At 48.3% G+C, this 16,357-nt stretch overlaps 7 protein-coding genes across 7 annotated transcripts; 1 reads left to right on the forward strand and 6 right to left on the reverse strand.

Annotated features, from left to right (window-relative positions):
- Positions 1-25: 25 nt before the first annotated feature.
- On the reverse strand, positions 26-1,699 carry FVEG_04215 (aromatic-L-amino-acid decarboxylase; the record flags this gene model as incomplete). The annotated part of the gene is made up of 2 exons (XM_018891981.1): positions 26-1,494; positions 1,651-1,699. The coding sequence occupies 2 exons, from the start codon at positions 1,697-1,699 to the stop codon at positions 26-28; spliced, it is 1,518 nt and encodes a 505-aa protein (XP_018748583.1).
- A 678-nt stretch (positions 1,700-2,377) lies between these two features.
- FVEG_15428 (hypothetical protein) lies at positions 2,378-2,593 on the reverse strand (the record flags this gene model as incomplete). Its single annotated transcript, XM_018904550.1, has 1 exon — positions 2,378-2,593. One exon carries the CDS (start codon positions 2,591-2,593, stop codon positions 2,378-2,380), a length of 216 nt encoding a protein of 71 aa, XP_018748582.1.
- Positions 2,594-3,779: 1,186 nt separating this feature from the next.
- Positions 3,780-5,701, reverse strand: FVEG_04214 (hypothetical protein). The gene has a single exon (XM_018891980.1). It carries the CDS (start codon positions 5,665-5,667, stop codon positions 4,201-4,203), a length of 1,467 nt encoding a protein of 488 aa, XP_018748581.1. The 5' UTR covers positions 5,668-5,701; the 3' UTR covers positions 3,780-4,200.
- A 1,562-nt stretch (positions 5,702-7,263) lies between these two features.
- On the forward strand, positions 7,264-10,558 carry FVEG_15427 (hypothetical protein). The gene is made up of 2 exons (XM_018904549.1): positions 7,264-10,188; positions 10,247-10,558. The coding sequence occupies exon 1, from the start codon at positions 8,339-8,341 to the stop codon at positions 8,840-8,842; it is 504 nt and encodes a 167-aa protein (XP_018748580.1). The 5' UTR covers positions 7,264-8,338; the 3' UTR covers positions 8,843-10,188; positions 10,247-10,558.
- A 475-nt stretch (positions 10,559-11,033) lies between these two features.
- FVEG_04213 (major histocompatibility complex, class I) lies at positions 11,034-13,001 on the reverse strand. The gene is made up of 4 exons (XM_018891979.1): positions 12,652-13,001; positions 11,972-12,597; positions 11,620-11,920; positions 11,034-11,572 (listed from the first exon to the last, which is right to left on the reverse strand). The coding sequence occupies exons 1-4, from the start codon at positions 12,805-12,807 to the stop codon at positions 11,387-11,389; spliced, it is 1,269 nt and encodes a 422-aa protein (XP_018748579.1). The 5' UTR covers positions 12,808-13,001; the 3' UTR covers positions 11,034-11,386.
- Positions 13,002-13,485: 484 nt separating this feature from the next.
- FVEG_04212 (hypothetical protein) lies at positions 13,486-14,255 on the reverse strand (the record flags this gene model as incomplete). Its single annotated transcript, XM_018891978.1, has 4 exons — positions 13,486-13,596; positions 13,655-13,719; positions 13,785-13,905; positions 14,250-14,255. 4 exons carry the CDS (start codon positions 14,253-14,255, stop codon positions 13,486-13,488), a joined length of 303 nt encoding a protein of 100 aa, XP_018748578.1.
- Positions 14,256-14,356: 101 nt separating this feature from the next.
- On the reverse strand, positions 14,357-16,164 carry FVEG_04211 (murein transglycosylase). Its single transcript, XM_018891977.1, has one exon. It carries the CDS (start codon positions 15,927-15,929, stop codon positions 14,724-14,726), a length of 1,206 nt encoding a protein of 401 aa, XP_018748577.1. The 5' UTR covers positions 15,930-16,164; the 3' UTR covers positions 14,357-14,723.
- Positions 16,165-16,357: the final 193 nt, after the last annotated feature.

A 16,357-nucleotide genomic window follows, 5' to 3' on the forward strand; every position in this document is an offset into this window, starting at 1 on the left:
GTTCTGAATAATTTGAAAATTTCGGTTATAAGTTACATTCTAACCACTTATGCCCTTTAGCAATCTCATTTTCAGCTGTATGCACCAAGACGTCGAACATTCTCTGAACGTGTTGTTCCTCCACCTTTGTTACACTCGTGCATACACGAATGGCAAACTTGTCATTTACAACAGTGGCGGTGAGGTAGAACTCCCCCGCTGCGTTAATGGCCTCATACACTGCCTCAGTGCGGTCATTAATCTGTTGCTCTGACTCGCCGTTGATACGGATTGTCATAAGACCGAACCGAGCTGGCGTGAAAATAGAGAAGATATCCCGGCGAGAGTCTATCTTGTCTTCAAGACTTTCCGCCAGGTCGACACCATTGCGGATATGCTTCTGAAGGCCGCTGATACCATAGCTTCGCATGACGAACCAGAGTTTCAAGGAACGAAACCGCCGACCTAGAGGAATCTGCCAGTCGCGATAGTCAGTGACTAACTCATCGTCACTGTATTGATTTCGCAGATAAGGAGGCTTGATGCTCAGGGCCTGGATAAGCCAAGATCGATGACGAACCCAGACGGCTGTACAGTCGAATGTGGTAAGAAACCACTTGTGAGGGCTGAAGCTAATGGAATGGAATGAAGAAAAGGCTCTGGCCAGGTGTTGGTATTCTTCTAGAACAAGCGCTGCACCAGCATACGCGGCATCGATGTGAACCCAGATGTCCCGTGGCGTATCGAAGGTTGGCTTAAGAGCTTGGGCAATACCCTCGAAATCATCCACGGCGCAGACATCGGTGGTGCCAAGGGTAGCAGTGAGAAAGAATGGTTCAAGGCCGCGGGCTCGAAGACTCTCAATAATGGCAGCGAGGGCCTCGCCTCGGAGAGAGAAGCCATCCACCTCGGATACTGGGATGGTAGCGAAGCGAACACCAAGAACTTGAGCGACCTTTTTAGTGCTCGAGTGTGTACCTGAGCTTCCAAGGGCCACCAATCTGCTTCGAAGATCCCAAAGTGCTTCCTCCTTCTCTTCACTGCCGGGAGGGAGGTGGTCTGTCACAGAAGCGAGATACTTATCTCTCGCAGCAGCCATGTTGACAATCAGACTCTCACTGATACTCCCATGAATCACGCCGCCACCATGTGTAGACCCTCCACTGAGAAAACACTCAGGCAATCCTAATGCCTGGGCCAGCCAGTCCATAACTATAGTCTCGAGCTCTGTCACAGCAGGACTACAGATCCAGTTGAAGTGTGCTCCGTTAAAGGCATTAGAATATATCTCTGCCAGAGCGGCTGGATAGCTGCTCGCACAGGGGAAGAATGCCATGAATCGAGGACTACTCCAGTGAGTAATGCCTGGGAGGATCTTGGATTCGATGTCTTGGTGTATGGCGGACCATGGTTCGGGGTCTGTTGGCGGAGAGGATGGTAGTAGAGGACGCAAGTAGCCCGGTTTAACATTCGAGACAACGCGGTAGTCGGCGACATTTTCGGTATAGTCGGTCACTGAGAGCTTTATTTAGTATGAGTTGGACATTTCAAGGTGGTAGTAATAATAGTAAGGCTTCGCAAGGGAAAGATAAAAGGGGGATGTTCAATCGGAGTTCATGGTGGCTCGAGGGGAGTCATGATGGCTATTATGGTTATGATACAAGAACTTACTCTCATCAATTGCCGCCTTGGCAGCCTCACGAAATTCCTGGGCTTCCATGATGAATTACGTATCGGAGGGAATAAATGTAAGAGAAGATGGGTAGCGAAGAAGAAGCTGGAAACGAACGGGGCTGGACATCTGGTTTCTTCTTCTTCAACAGAAAACGGCCTTCGTTCTTATATCTATCCATCTTGCTTTAATTGGAGAATACTGTATACCCTCTCTACAATCTCGACTATCGTATCTCGCCATGAAAAGTGAAGCCCCTGTGCCGAGGCCTCATTGCTCTTCTTACTAGCCTTAGTATTGTCCATATTTCTGGAACATGATGATATTTCAGGTTTGGTATTGTTCCACTCATGCATTTCTTTTCACTAGAACCTATCTGCTGATTAGCTTATGCTGATCTTCGAATTCTCTTCTACAAGGCTGAGGTTCTTGTCCTTTAGAGAGCAAACATGGCTCGGAACTAGGTCTTGGTCTTAGCATTGTTCGTTTGGCTGACGCCCTGAAGTTGAAGTGACAGGAGGGGCCAATGCACGCTATACTTGGACGTTTGGCGACGGGATCTATGCTAATTTCATTACAGAATACTGGGGTTCAGTTCGAATAATCTCAGTTGGAGGCCTTTCTCAATTGAAATGCAATTCAAGGCAAAACACTATTATTTGCATAACCAATATTGACAGAGTCACCAAGAAACTCCTGACACTCTCCATCCAAGTGTAGTTTCCATCACAACGGTCTTGGCTTGGCAACGCCACCAAACTGCTGAACAATATCAAGCCTCTGAGCAGTGACCATGCTGACAACAGACTCGACTTCAAACTTGCACTCAACCCAATATTCATGAAAATTAGAACGGCAAAGTCCGTAAGGCTTGGCTGCAAACCGCGTGAGCCCTAGATCACGTTTCTTGGGCGTCTTTGTCCACTTAGACTTATCACGCATTGTCCTTTCGACACCGCTTTCGAGGCTGAAGCTTGTATGATCGGCAGTACTACGCTGGTTCCTGGAACAATATCCTCGCTCTTCGCGCTGAAACCTCGAGCGGCGTTGTTTGCTCTTTAGTGGCGGTATGTGAAATATGAGCCCCTGTGTAGACATGGCAATCTCGCGAGAGACGAGGTGCAATTGGATGATTAGTGACTTGTAGGCATTTCAAGATCCAAGCCATCTATTGCACGTCTTTGTTGTAATTCGAGTGATCTACCAGGCGGCAATGTTCGTTGGTGGAGGAGGACAACCACAGTGCGTAGTAGAGGTGTAGATCTGAGACATTGGCTCATCCCATAGTAAGGCGGTAACAGCAAGGAGGTATAACAGATCTAGCCAACTGAGGCCATTGCCAAATTACTTGAGCAAGAGTGAGCGGCTAAATACGTGCATCAGGCCCATTGAACAACTTTATATATACATCTCTTAAGCCAAAAAAGAAAGAAAAGAAGAGACAAGAGAAGAGAAGAGAAAGATTCTCCCATGCAGACATAGATATATCTTCCGTCCGCGCAGATATTCCTCACCTAGCAAAGATATTTGCGCCACGGATTAAGATCAAGGTCGTCCAGGGATTGCCAAGGATGAACCACGTTAAGCATCATGTTAACTGCGGAATATGTGTGCAAGAACTTCTCACTATATCATTTACCAATCAACAACTGAAATTGACCAAGGTTCGCAGAGCCGGGAACCAAGACAAATGGCCATCTCTGTCTCTGTCTATCCCAGCCCTTTTCCACCAAATCTTTTGTCAAGCTGCACGCTCTTCAAGCGACCCCCAAATCCACCAATAAACAGGCTCCGCCCCATCCCGTATGCAAGATCCCGCCTTGTCCCACAGCCCTAGCCAATCAAGTTGGAGCGCATGTCTGTATACTGCAAAGTGGAAGATCATGAGATAGCCACGGCAATAACATGGGAAAGCAAAGCATTCTCGGATGTAACACGATAATGATTCCACAGCAGCTGTTGGTGCCACTGCGGTTTCGGCCAAATTCGTTCACGTGGTTCATCGTCCGACGGCATTTCCGAAACGTTCCTTTTTTGAGGCCCCTTTGGATGAGTCGACTGTGGTCTTGTCTGACATTATTAATACGTAACAAAATGTCATTTTTTATACACCCAGAGAAATACGCGCAGAACAGCAGATCACATCAAGAAAGCAAGAAATGTTGGAAGATTATCATATTCTTCTATAACAAAAAGGATCATGTGGTGGTTCCACGTCTCTAACATAGTAAAACTCGCTTCGGAATGCGGTGTCCGATTCCCATTTTATGTAATCCCAATAATGCACCCCCTGTATAATGCTTGTATGTATATGCAACGTCCTCTAAACTCCAAAAGATGCCAAGAACCATTCTTGGCAGAAAATCGAATCGTTTTTTGGGGAAAAAAACTCGAAAACTCCTCGCTGAGTAATGCAAAAAACAAAGGTCATAAAAATTTCCCATCTCCTCCTTCTTTTTTGGAAACGTGGTATCATAAGAACTTTTTGGAACAGATCCTCCTCCATTAAATATCCATTAAGTTGTCTTGCTTGTAAAAGTTGCTGCCATCTAGGCAACTGCCACTTGGGCTCGCATTCGCATGTCTTCGTAGCCAGGAAGCACGCTGTTGCCCTGGAATCGGGCATCAGGAACCTGCATGAGGCGGGGCTGCAGGTGAAGATCGACATCGGCTTCTTCAGCCTCGGCGATGGCAGCGTCGAAAGAAGGAAGCTCATCGTCGTCGATGTAGTCGTAGGTATTCTCAACAGCCACCTGGATGGGGATGCTGAGGTTGATGTTGGTGTTCATGGGACCAACAGATAGGGTAAGGTGGAGGATATAAGCGCGGGCGCTGAGGCACGAGTAGAAGGTAGGGAGGAAGAGCTTGCTGTTGGAAGTGGGGAGGTTGAAAGGAACATCGAGAGTGGCGTAGCGGCGGACATTGTACTTGCTGGCCTTTCTGTTGCGCTGGGTATCATCAGACTCAGATGTCTCTCCTTCATTCAAGAAAGCACTGTCGTAGCCAGAGTCCCGTCGAGAAGCAGGAGCTTCATCCTCCCACGTGAGCTGGGTATCAGGTCGCATGGGGACAGGTGTGGTGGTGGAGTAAGTGAGCGATGGGGTGCCCTGGTGCTTGACGCGAGAACCCAAGTTAGGGAGCTGTGTCATGGGAGCGCTGCTGAAGAAAGTGGTTGCGTGGAGCTTAGCGCTAACGGAGTTGACCTTGGGAGGTGTAACATCCTTGGAGATGGAGCTGAACTCGAAGTTGACCTTCAAGTTGGTACCGCTGGCGTTGAGGAAGTTTCCAGAGAGCATAATGGCACTGGGCTGAGAAGCCGTAGTGACGAGCTCGCCCTGCTTGGCAGAGAAGAGGTTCTTGCGGATAGGCTTTGTCTTGGAGAGACAGTAGCGCTCGTCCTTGGTGCAGATATCAAGAGGAGCATCCTCGGGCATGGCAGGGAGAACCTTGACCATGTGGAAGCTATCAAGGGGCAAAGTTCGGCCCTCCTCCTCGCTGTTCTTGGTAGCCACGGCACGGATGCCATATTCGATGTGAGCCATGTCAGGAGACTGATCGTTGCGCTCCCAGAATCCCATGGTAGGGGGGAGCTGAAGGTGGTGGTCCCTGATACCCTCATGCTCCACGGGGTGGTTGCATGCGCTGAGGGTAAGCTGGTGGGGAACAACAAAGTGGAAGGGGATTGTATATGTGCGGCCAGCCTCGAAGACACGATTGCTGGGGAAATCTGCCGGGCTGAGAGGCATGCGGAGCTTCATGAAAGGACGAGAAGCGTAGTTGGCGCTGGAATATTGGCTGACAAAGTCAACACGAGTGTAGGCAGTGCCAGTGAAGAAGATGTCAAAGCCATCATAAGCAACATCGCGCTGGGTGTTGATGATGACGTTTCCTGTGACCTTGGAGCCAGAAGTATACGACTTTGAGCTCCAGTGCTGGTCGAGCTTGATGTCGATGCCGGATTTGGCAGGACGGGGTCTAGTAGACCTAGGTCCGTTGTCCGATACAGGGTTGGACATTGTGATGATTGCAAAAGAGCAGAATGATACTGATGCTGATGCTGATGCTGATGCTGATAATGATACTGATATGAGATTTGACGATATGATGGGAGGGCAAGGCCAGAGTCATATATATAGTATTCTATATAAAAACAGAAATGCGGCGGTACCGTACCCGTTACTTTGGTTCGTGCTTGAGCTTGCCCTGTCTAGGATGCTGAGGTGCTTACAGGGGGGTAGGGGGGTTGATTGCTAGGGGTGTGCGCGCTGTAAGTTGGTGGGACCCAGGGAGCGCGTGCTCTTGTTGCTGGGTCTCGCGAGTCTGCAATAGTTGCTAGATCGTGGTCGAGACTTGAGAGGGTAATTTGGTGATGAGAAGAACAGCTCGCTTATACTGCGTTGTCACTGTTATACATTTCCTGGGGGTGCAAACGCTGACGACGACGTGCTTTAATATCACTCTGTCGACGCAAGGTGTTGGCCGTGTTAATCTTTCTCATGTGATGTGATGCCTGGCTGAATATCGGAAGATGTGAGTTGGATGGCAGCCAAAGCACATCATCAGCCACTATTTTAGCCATAAAGGTGATCTGGAAAGGTTGGAGAAAAGTCTTTTTTGCTTCTAAATAAATCAACCTCAGAGGGGTGGTGAGTTAGTTGGAGAAGCCATAAACAAGGGCTTCAGATTTGGAGTAAGTTAAGATGGGAGGAAGCACGGATTGTTGATCATAGACAAGACAACAGCGTTTACATGTCTGCATCTTCCAATATTGTAACATCTATGCACGATATTTGCTTGACTGCAGTCTTTGCTACGAGGTTTCCCTTTCCAGATCCGACCTGACCTCCTCGGAAGTCTTACCATTGCTGCTCTTCACGAAACACACCCAGAGCGTGTTTGAAGAGCTGGATCAAACACCAGACCCTCTCTTCTTACCTCAAAGATATCCACGATGAGCTCCATTGCGGTACCGGTACCTTAATGAGTCTCTCACTTACACGGGCGACTCGACTCGCTCTGAAGAAAAAAAAAATAGAAGTGGGGGGGGGGGATATGAGAAAAAGGCTTCCGAGCTTTGTGAGCCATCCGACCGGGGTTCGACAAATCGTGCATGACTAGCGCCGATGGTGGAGAAGTGGCTACAGGCTCTTCAGTGCCGAAGGGGTCCTTATTTGCCTTGTCATGTTCATTCCCGACTTCTCCAACAGATCCCGTTCCTGACTGTGCGTGCGTTTGCAGCTGGGCCCGGTGCGACTGTGACCATCTCCAACAGCCCAGTCAGTTCAGAGGCTAAATAATAAAACATCCGATAGTCGGCTTCAGGTCTTGAAGCTGCTTGACTTGATTAACTTTGGGTTAAGGTAGGACGCTATGGTTTCTTGGCGCGGATGAGAATCCGTTGATCACTAGATCACCAAATCACCAAATCAAATCTCCAATTCAATTTAAACTGTCTCTTGCAGTTCAGTCTCTAAGTGGAGAATCCTTCCAAGTAACCATTGGAAATGTCGTTCGGGATGCTTCGAAAAAGAGTCATCATGGTGGCCAGAGCTGACCGGAGATTCACGGCCGGCGTCATCGGATTACGACAGTTAAGCATTGCATAATAATAGCAACGCATAGCACAATGAATGCATAAGTAAGTAGGTATGGAGCTATGATTGACAGACAGGCTGCAAGGCACCTCTAGCCAGCCCTGAGCCAGCCAGCCAGCCATGCGCCATGTTTCCATTTGTTCCATGCTTTCCATGCACTCGTTGCATGGTTCTAGCAATTTCTGGTGTGAGCCGGCCCGTCTTCCAAGAGCCTCACCTTGACCCTCGCCCAGCTCCTCCCACCATCACAGCTCAAGCCATCTCCAGGCCGGAGCTACTATTCCTTTCGCCCTCCAAAAATGGGAACAAGATACAGATATCGAGATCTGGGACGTCACTTGCGCGGCCCAAATTCCTGATGCCTTGGATTAGGCTCTCGATGATGACGGTGAACTCACACAAACTGGGGAAGAAACAGAAACTGGAGTTGCAATGACTTCATGATTCCCCACGTTTTCTTTCGCTTGTGAATGCACCAAAAATTTCACTGAGGGTGCAAGCAACATGAACCTCTACGGGTTGGTTGGTGTTAACCAAAAAACAAAGGTGTATCTGGATGGAAATTTACGAGAAACCTGATACACCTCATCCTCCTCTCTCCATCTCCCATCGCACCTCTCCGGACAACCAGCCGATGGTCTTTTTTCCTCCCTCGCTCTTATGCCGTAAACCGGCGGTCAGAAGATGAGGGCATGCTTAAGCTGCCGCCTTTCCGTGCCTAATACAGGACAGGCTACACCACGGAAACGTAGGCGAACATCGTGAGATGTTCTAGAGTCTAAAAGCCCAAGAGGGGGGAGAGTCGCATACTGCAATTCCCATTACATGAGGAATTCCTGTTTCGACCTGGCGCATCAGAATCAATAAGGCCTGGCGATGGCAAATGCTGGGGTCAGAGTCTTAACCTAACCGTTTCGACGTCTGTGCCCGGTTCTCGAACCTGGAGTTTTGGTCTAGCTCGCCCGCGATTCCTAACTTTGACTCCATTCACTATTGAGTCTGACTCTGTCTTCGTCGACACGCAGATGTCGTTAGCCCTTTTCTCCTCAATGATATCCCTGTCAGGACGAGACGGGCTGTATAAGCTTTGGAGATGGGGGGCGCTTCGCCTGGGGATAGCTACCATTTAGTGAAGCCCCCCCACGAGTCAACGTTGGCGAGAGGACCCCGAGTTCACGATTCGAATGGTTGCGTGGCAGCGTCTCGTTTTGCATCGTGGGCTTCATTTTCATTTTCATTTCCCTTCTCCTCATGGAGTTATGTGTTATTGTTACTCACTGTTTTCACCACTCCGTTACACCCCCCAGTCCTTGACCCTCCCTCCCTTATCCCTTTCTCCTTCGCTGGCGGCTGCTTTTTTCCCTTTTTCTCCAATTGCCCCTCCCACCATCAGTTGAGACCGTCCAGGCCATCACGATGCCGCACGATGCCGCCGCCAATGGCCGATTTTCGACGGGCATCCCGCACCGTAACAGCAGACAACGTGTTCTTATTTTGGAAGCGTGGCTGGATAGAAATTCTCGTTTCGCCATGTCAGGGTCCGATATCGTCAGATGTCCCCAACTCACGAGTATCAATTAGGAAATCTCACAACTAGACGTGCATCTTTTCTCTGGGGAACGTTCCACGTCCCACTTTGTTCCTTTACGCAACAGAATCCTGCCACCACAATCACAGTCGTAGTAATTATGGGCTCCTGAGCTACCGGCAGAAGATCACGAACAAAGCATTCAAGCCCAGCCAGATGCGGGGAGAAGCAATTTTCGAGATAGCACGGGGAAGCTCAGGCCGCTCTGCAGAAGTGGAACAGCACATCCTCATGCAGAGTTTTGAGGCTACTGTAGCTAACAGAAACTGGAGATGGTGCTAGTCTCCGAAGCGATCTTCTCACCGTCTCTGAGCCAGCTTCGTGTCAGTTGGTTGGCTAATAGCCCTTGCATACCTTCTCCTTTCGGCCAGGCACAAACTGTCTTGTTGATCTGAAGGTGTTGATCGTCGTTGAAACGCCAAAACACCAAGATTCAACTTCACGATAGTTGTACCAACTTCAACTCTGTTCCCATAGCTATCATCAAACACCATTTCAGTGTTTTCAGCTCTCAATTCAACCCTTTTTCACCCCCCTTCTTGGAGTCGGTGAGTCAACCCTTGACTCGACTCACACCTATCTCCCCTTTTTTTTTCCCTTCATTCCCCTCCAACCTCTTCGTCTTGAATATCCACCTTTCACTCAACCGGTCTCAATTCCGACATTGACACTTTCTTCGCTCTTCACGATAGCTACACCTAGCGATATTGCACTTGAGCTCAGCAGACCTGAAAACTTCTCTTCTTCCTTTGACCCACTGTTAAACCCACCTGGGCTTGTATTAATTAGGAAGCCAAGAGCCAACTCATTCAGCACAGGTCACTCTCAGTATGAGTGGCTTCACCTTGATCGCGATCCACTCTCCACGTTTCTATCGTGACATGACATTGCCGCGCCCAGGGCAAGAGATTGTGAACCACTCGTGGAGGCACACGCAAGCTCAGACGTAGATGGTTTCTTGACCTGGATCATACCGAGGAAGCACCTTACACTCCACTGCCACTGCTCCATATGGTGATATTATATGGCAAATGGTTTCTTTTCCATTCTCCATCCGTGACTCTTATGCTCATTCCATCAACCCGTAAACCCCCTAACTAATCCTTCCACTTTCCGGATACCGGAAACACATTCACAGACAGCATCCATGTCATGTGCACTAATGAAATGAGGCTCTAACTCATTCCATCTAGCGATGCCTCGCTCACCCGCGGTCCACCTACTATGGATATAGCCGCCGTGCATGAAGATGCCCTAGCCCTGGGCTTTTTGCTCGACAAGTACCATTTTAGGGGTCCAAGGCCCATCCCGGGGCTTGTGCTTTGTCGTATCATTGGCTTGTAAAAGATCTGATGGTGGGTGTCCAGTTGCCGAGCAAAAGGCTTATTTCGTTGATCTGATAACATCGACCAGCGGTGGTGCTTAGTGAAATTGCGGCGTTGCGGCTCAGCTATCGATGTCGATTAGTGATTCTTATCCGTGATAGATTGAGAGCTTGTGGGGTTGTCTCTGATTCCGCCCGCTTGATGAGGTTCTCACCAATTCATGTTCCAGTGGTGATATATGGTAGAAAAAGGAACAAGAATTTATTCATCAACCCACTCACCGCTATAAAGGGATAGTGTGAGAATATTCTGTAGCCATCATAATTATTTGTGACGGTCACTATTAAGTCTTTGCCAATTGTCTTCGTTAGTAATAATTCTAAAGATGATTAAAGAGCTCTTGCTACCTAACTTTAGGTACCCTAAACAGGAACATTCCCTAGCATATTCAGAGCATCAATCATCAGTACTCCAACATTAATGTTACAGTGCTGTTTAGATACTAGACCAGTTGCACTTACTGGTGCAAGCCGTCATTACACATATGATTGCCATTGTCATGTAGATAAACTTTTTAACATTAACACTTTTGGGTAGAAATGAAGCAGTGACAAGTGTGCTAAGCAGATCTTTACAGTCAGCAATGTTGATACGTAAAGCGAATTGCAAAGCATTATCAGCACCAAGAAGCCATATAGTAGAACTTGAGAGATCTCAAGTAGTAGATGGACAAATGATCAAAAATAGAAGCCTAGGCAAGAATCTCCTTTCTAGTCCAGGAGTCCAATCTTTTGTGAGACATACCTGAAATCAACCCCGAGGTGAGAATTCTTAGGAAGATAAACCCAGAAAATAAGAGGTCAAGGGACTTGATTTATGACAAAGGAACAAGAACCTAAGTTTGCTCTGAATTTGTTATTGAGATGTCAGGTATCACACAGAATACATCATGTGAAGGCATACTTTTCTGGTTACAAGCTTTGTAATTCCTACACCTAGACTTAACCCCCGACCGTATAAATTTATCACAAAAAATATTTCCTGGGCCTTGAAACCGCCAGGAGGAAATCAAATCAGCTTGGACTATTCTCGGGCACACTCGCTCGCTCCCCATGGGAAAGATGTCTATCAAAAGGACGCATGACAAACCCATGACATCTCAAACTCACATCTACACCCGCTTCATCTAATACACAGCTCTCGTCACATAAAACGACTCATGCATACTCTAGTCGTGCCACGAAATGTACAACATAATACCAGCGCCAATAGCCACGGCCGAGAACTGAATGAGCATATTCTTCAGCTCTTTAGCCTTGTTGGGGCCAGTCTCAAGAAGCTCAGGGATGACGGCAACGGTTCCAACGTAGAGGAATGTACCAGCAGTGAAGGGAAGAAGCATATCGCCCCATGTCTACAACAAGTCAGCAGCTTATTCCAGGATGTGAGTGTATAGCTTACCAGGCTAGTTCCCCAGATACCCTCGTTACGGCCCATGGGGACGTCACTGCTAGGACTACCGAACTCCTGAATAGCGATACCAATGAGCGTACCGAGGAGAGCACCCAAGGCAGTGATAAATTGCGAGCCCATAGCAGCTCGCTTAGAAAATCCGGACTGGATGAGAAGAGCGAAATCGCCAACCTCGTGGGGTATCTCGTGGAAGAAGACTGCTACGGTAGTGGTAGCTCCGATGGTAGGAGAGGCATAGAAACTGGCAGACATGGCCAAGCCGTCGGTGATGTTGTGTGTAAAGTCGGCACTGTAAGTGTTAGTACAGTTCCAAAAGATCAACGCCGTGAAATCAACATACATAAGGTTCAAGTAACCACCCAGCTTGACGCTAGGGTTGATTTCCTTCTCAGGCTTCTCAACAGCATTGGCAACAACAGCACCCTTGTCCTCGTTACCCTTCTTGCGAGACTTGACAAGACTATCCGTAGCATCAACAGCGGAAGAAACAGCCTTATCCTCACTATGAGATTGAGCGTGCGCATCACCATGTGCATGGGAGTGATCATGGCCAGCTCCACCTGTAGCAATTCGTAGGCCCTTGTCCATGGCGACGAATGTCATAAAGCCCACCAATATGCCCAGTCCAAGCACAAGGTTACGGTTAGGCTCGACAATTACGAACTTGACAGCCTCATCATGATCTTCGCCGACAAATATCTCAGGGAGAAGGTGGAAAAGAGTGTCACCGAGAAGACCGCCCACAGCAAAAGCAACCATGACGGAAAGAGAAGCAGGATCAATGTTGGTCGGGCAGAGGGCGAGAAGGAAGTTTGGCGGGCCGGAGATGTAGAGGGTCGCAAGGAGGGCGTTCACAGCGGGTGAGCCAGGGAAGAGAACGGCGAAGAGACGCGAAGTCATCGATGAGGGGGCAGAAGCATGGTGTGCGTGCTTTGCGGCATTGAGTTGCTCGACAATTGGGCAGGTCTGGAGGATTGAGTCAGCACAGGACGTTTGCAGGGAGAGCTAAGCTTGGTGTACCTGGAGTTGAGTATCGAGCTCCTCGAGACTCATGTTGTCAATATTGACATTGCTCATAGTCCCAACATGTTCGTGGTCATGGCCTGCGTATGCAAAGCCGACAAGGAGTGCAAGGCAGACCGCCGAGCAAACGACGCTCCTACGAGTGAGCGCCATGTCTATATCTGTCCTTAGCAAAGACAGCTAAGTTGTGTAAAAAGTAAAGAGAAAGACAACAAAAAACAAGGCAAAGGAACGAGTGGCCCTGTTCAAGAAGAATAGAACTGGACACAAGAGGTCAAAAAGAACAACTCAACTTGACTTGTATTGTTTCAATCCAAGTCCAAGTCGAAGTTGAAGTTGAAGCTGGGGACGAAATGGGGATATTCCTAGACTAGAGGCAGATCGGATAAGCCAGGGGGAGGGGCTTGGGTCCCAAGATGAGTCGGCCAATGAGCACGTTGCGCGCCAAGCTGAAGGCTGAAGTATCCACTCTGTGCAGGGGTGGTCCAGAGCTATTGACGACCTCACCAAGAAATCCAATGTGAAACCTGATAACCATACCTGTATCATCATAAGCTTTATGATGATATTATCTAAATTAAGACTCAGATACACTAAATATGAGGAATTACCTTCTAAACTGTGACAATGCTTCCTAAAATGATACTAAAACTTTTTTTATTCGTTTGCTCGTTCGCTCGTTCTTGTCGGTCACGCGAGCAGATAAAAGTCCACCTGAGTGCGACTGACGTATCTTTTTATTGGCTGCGCAAGGGAGGTAGGGAGGGTAAACAACCTCGAGATATCCCATTGTAGTGGTTGTGCTAGTATTGTAGAAAGACCTGGACACCCCTAATCGAGTTGCATAGCCGACACCCTCTCAGAAACCTTATCTGCCAACTTATGGTCGGCAGTCTTCTTGTTGTTGTTGTTGTTCTTCTTCTTCTCGACTCGTCCAGTTGCCTATATACCTAAGTTAGTAAGCTATTCAATAGGTACCTATCTAGTAGAGGTAACTTACAAGCCGGAAGGTGCAGCCAGTTGGGGCCACAGGGCCTCCACCGCTCAGAATAGTGACAGCTCCAGCTAAGGTTGGTTAGTATGCATGTCTTGAATAACTTGCATAATTCATAAAAAGAATACTTACGAACAGCGCGGCAAGTGTCCACCGTGTGATTGGCCTTCTTGCGGGACGAACAAAAGAGCCGGGACCTCTTCTTCTTTGTGGCTGTGGCCTCTGCCCCAGCCTTCCTGGGTGGGTTTGAGGGATGTCTGGAGGAAGCCAAGAGTCAATAAAGGGTATGAGAGAGAAATTGTGCACATGAAGATGTAGCAGTAACAACTCGGATGAAGGAACAACTGAAGTGAAGGAATGAAGCGGCACGGCAAATGAAAGGACCCTTGACTTACGGCCTTTGTTGGTGATGATGATGATGATGATGATGATCGCTGAAGGAGAAAAGGGAGAAGAAAGGAGAGAAAAAAAAAAACGTCACTTGCAGTTGTTGTTGATGAGAGCGAACAAGGGAAGGAATAGCTTATATCGCCAACTTGCGGTTACCTTACGGGTAGGCACTGTTGGTGTGAATGGCAATGGAAGGTACTGACCTACGTACCTTCATGAAGCAGGAAGACAAGAGCCCTTTTGGCCAATTACTCTAATCTTGAGTTTTTCCTAGATTGGCTGTTTCATTATCCCGGAAAATATCAAGGTATAAAGTATTACAAAATCACAAATCGTCTGCCTTAGTACTTTAAATAGCTGTTCTTCTCTTTTACAGACAGGTATTTTATATTTATGTCTTTCTGTAAACATTTTGGGGATTATTGGCTTACGAGCTCTCTAGACAAATCTCTGCTCCCTAACCTTTGATCTCTTTCAACTGATTCATTGAATGTCACAATCGACCGGTGCCTCGAAATTGTAGATCTCATATCATTTTATTCTCGTCGATCCACATGTCGACTCATTGGAAAATCATGTGCTCATATGTATGTACTCAGGTGCGCCTTTTTGATGCCCTGTCCCAATGCCCATTACCAATTCCGATTCTATATCCCAGAAATAACTTAAATCATATATGTTCCGCTTACAACAGAGCAGCGGCAAGAATGAATGCTACAGCAGCAGCACTCATTGAGTTGAGCTGCTGAGCACCGCTGCCAGGCGTGGGGGTTGCGGCAGAACCACCGTTGCCGGAGGTGGAAGAAGGAGTGGGCACGAGAGAAGTGGGAGTGCCAGGCACGACAGGCGCAGTTCCGTTGGTATAATTACCAGTTGCGAAAGAAGGGCTGACGAAGCGGTGCTCAACGTTGCCGTTGTTGCTGCGGCTCACCAGAGTTCCCTTCTTGCTCTTCTCATCACAGCTGAGGTCGTAAAGGGGCTTCTCGGTCAACTCGGAGCCAATGACGCCAAAACTGGGGTTGGGAGTTTGGGGAGCAGAGTCCTGGAGTGTGTACCACCAAACATTGATATCTCCAAACATAGGACAGCCGACATCCTCGTAGAACGTGCGAGCATTCTTGGTGGAGGGAACGGCCTTGCCATATGTCTTGCCGCTGACGGGCCATCCGGTCTCAGTGACCCAGATCTCCTTGCCCTTAGCAACAGCCTTGACCTCATTCCAGGCAGCCTTGAAGAGGTTTGCACCCTCAGAGATGGGGTTGTTCTTGGTATCTTCGAAATAAGGATAAGCATCCATGCCAAGCCAGTCACAGGCCTCAATGACAGCATTGTTGGAAGCATTGGCATATGCGGTCCAGGTATCGACATGACCGATGGCGACAGACTCAAGGCAAGTGCCCTTGATAGCAGCACGAGTCTGCTTAATGTAGTCGACGAGGACATCAGGGTTGGTGCCCGGGTTCTCATTGGCTTTGATACCAGTAGGAGAAATACGGTAGAGATCCTCACTTCCAACAGAAATGCCAGCGACGAGGCCGTCAAGTTGTCCACAGTATTGGTCGACAGTGTTTTTGAGAGCGGCGATCTCGTTGGCGAAACCGTCACCAGAAGCCCAGAGACCAAAGAGCAGGTTGGTCCTGGTCTTGATGGCAGCAGGAATAGCAGAGATGGGTTGGTTGGTTGAGCCACCCTGGATCATGGTGTAGAGGCGAGCACTGGTGAAGGCGCCACCGGTGCCCTCGAGACCAGCGGCGGTCTTGAACTCGTTCTCAAAGTCGGACTGAGCCTTCACTCTTCCATCTGTGAATGTCGAGCCATAGTTGAAACCCTGGAACGCAGCGCTGGCTGAGCCTGCCAGGGCCATTGTGAGGAGGCTGTTGATGGAAGGCATTGTGACTGATAGTACGATAATAGTGTAACGCAAATACAAGAAACTCCAGACTTTAGTAACGAGAGTATGTCCTCAGGAGAAAGAGAAAGGTTTGCTACAAGAAAGAAATATGGAAGATGGACAGGAAAGAAAGTGAGATGGAAATGAGGTTGTCTTAAGAAGGTGAACCACAACTAGATCGAAGACACGTCGAAGATGAATAATTCTACGTACTCATGCAGGTACACGCAAACACGCACGCATCCGAGCCAATTCGAGGCCCGATCGAGGCAGACTCTTCACTCAACTTGCAGAGTTACTCTAAGAATACAAGGTCACTTACGAATCCACATAGCAAACCAGTGGCAACATAGGTCCATCTCAAGTCACTCCGTCAGCCTGTCAGTTGTTGAGGTGCCCTCATCAGTTTCCCGATCAGTTATCGATAA

Source organism: Fusarium verticillioides, chromosome 2 (assembly GCF_000149555.1).
Source record: "Fusarium verticillioides 7600 chromosome 2, whole genome shotgun sequence".
NCBI classification, from domain to species: domain Eukaryota; kingdom Fungi; phylum Ascomycota; class Sordariomycetes; order Hypocreales; family Nectriaceae; genus Fusarium; species Fusarium verticillioides.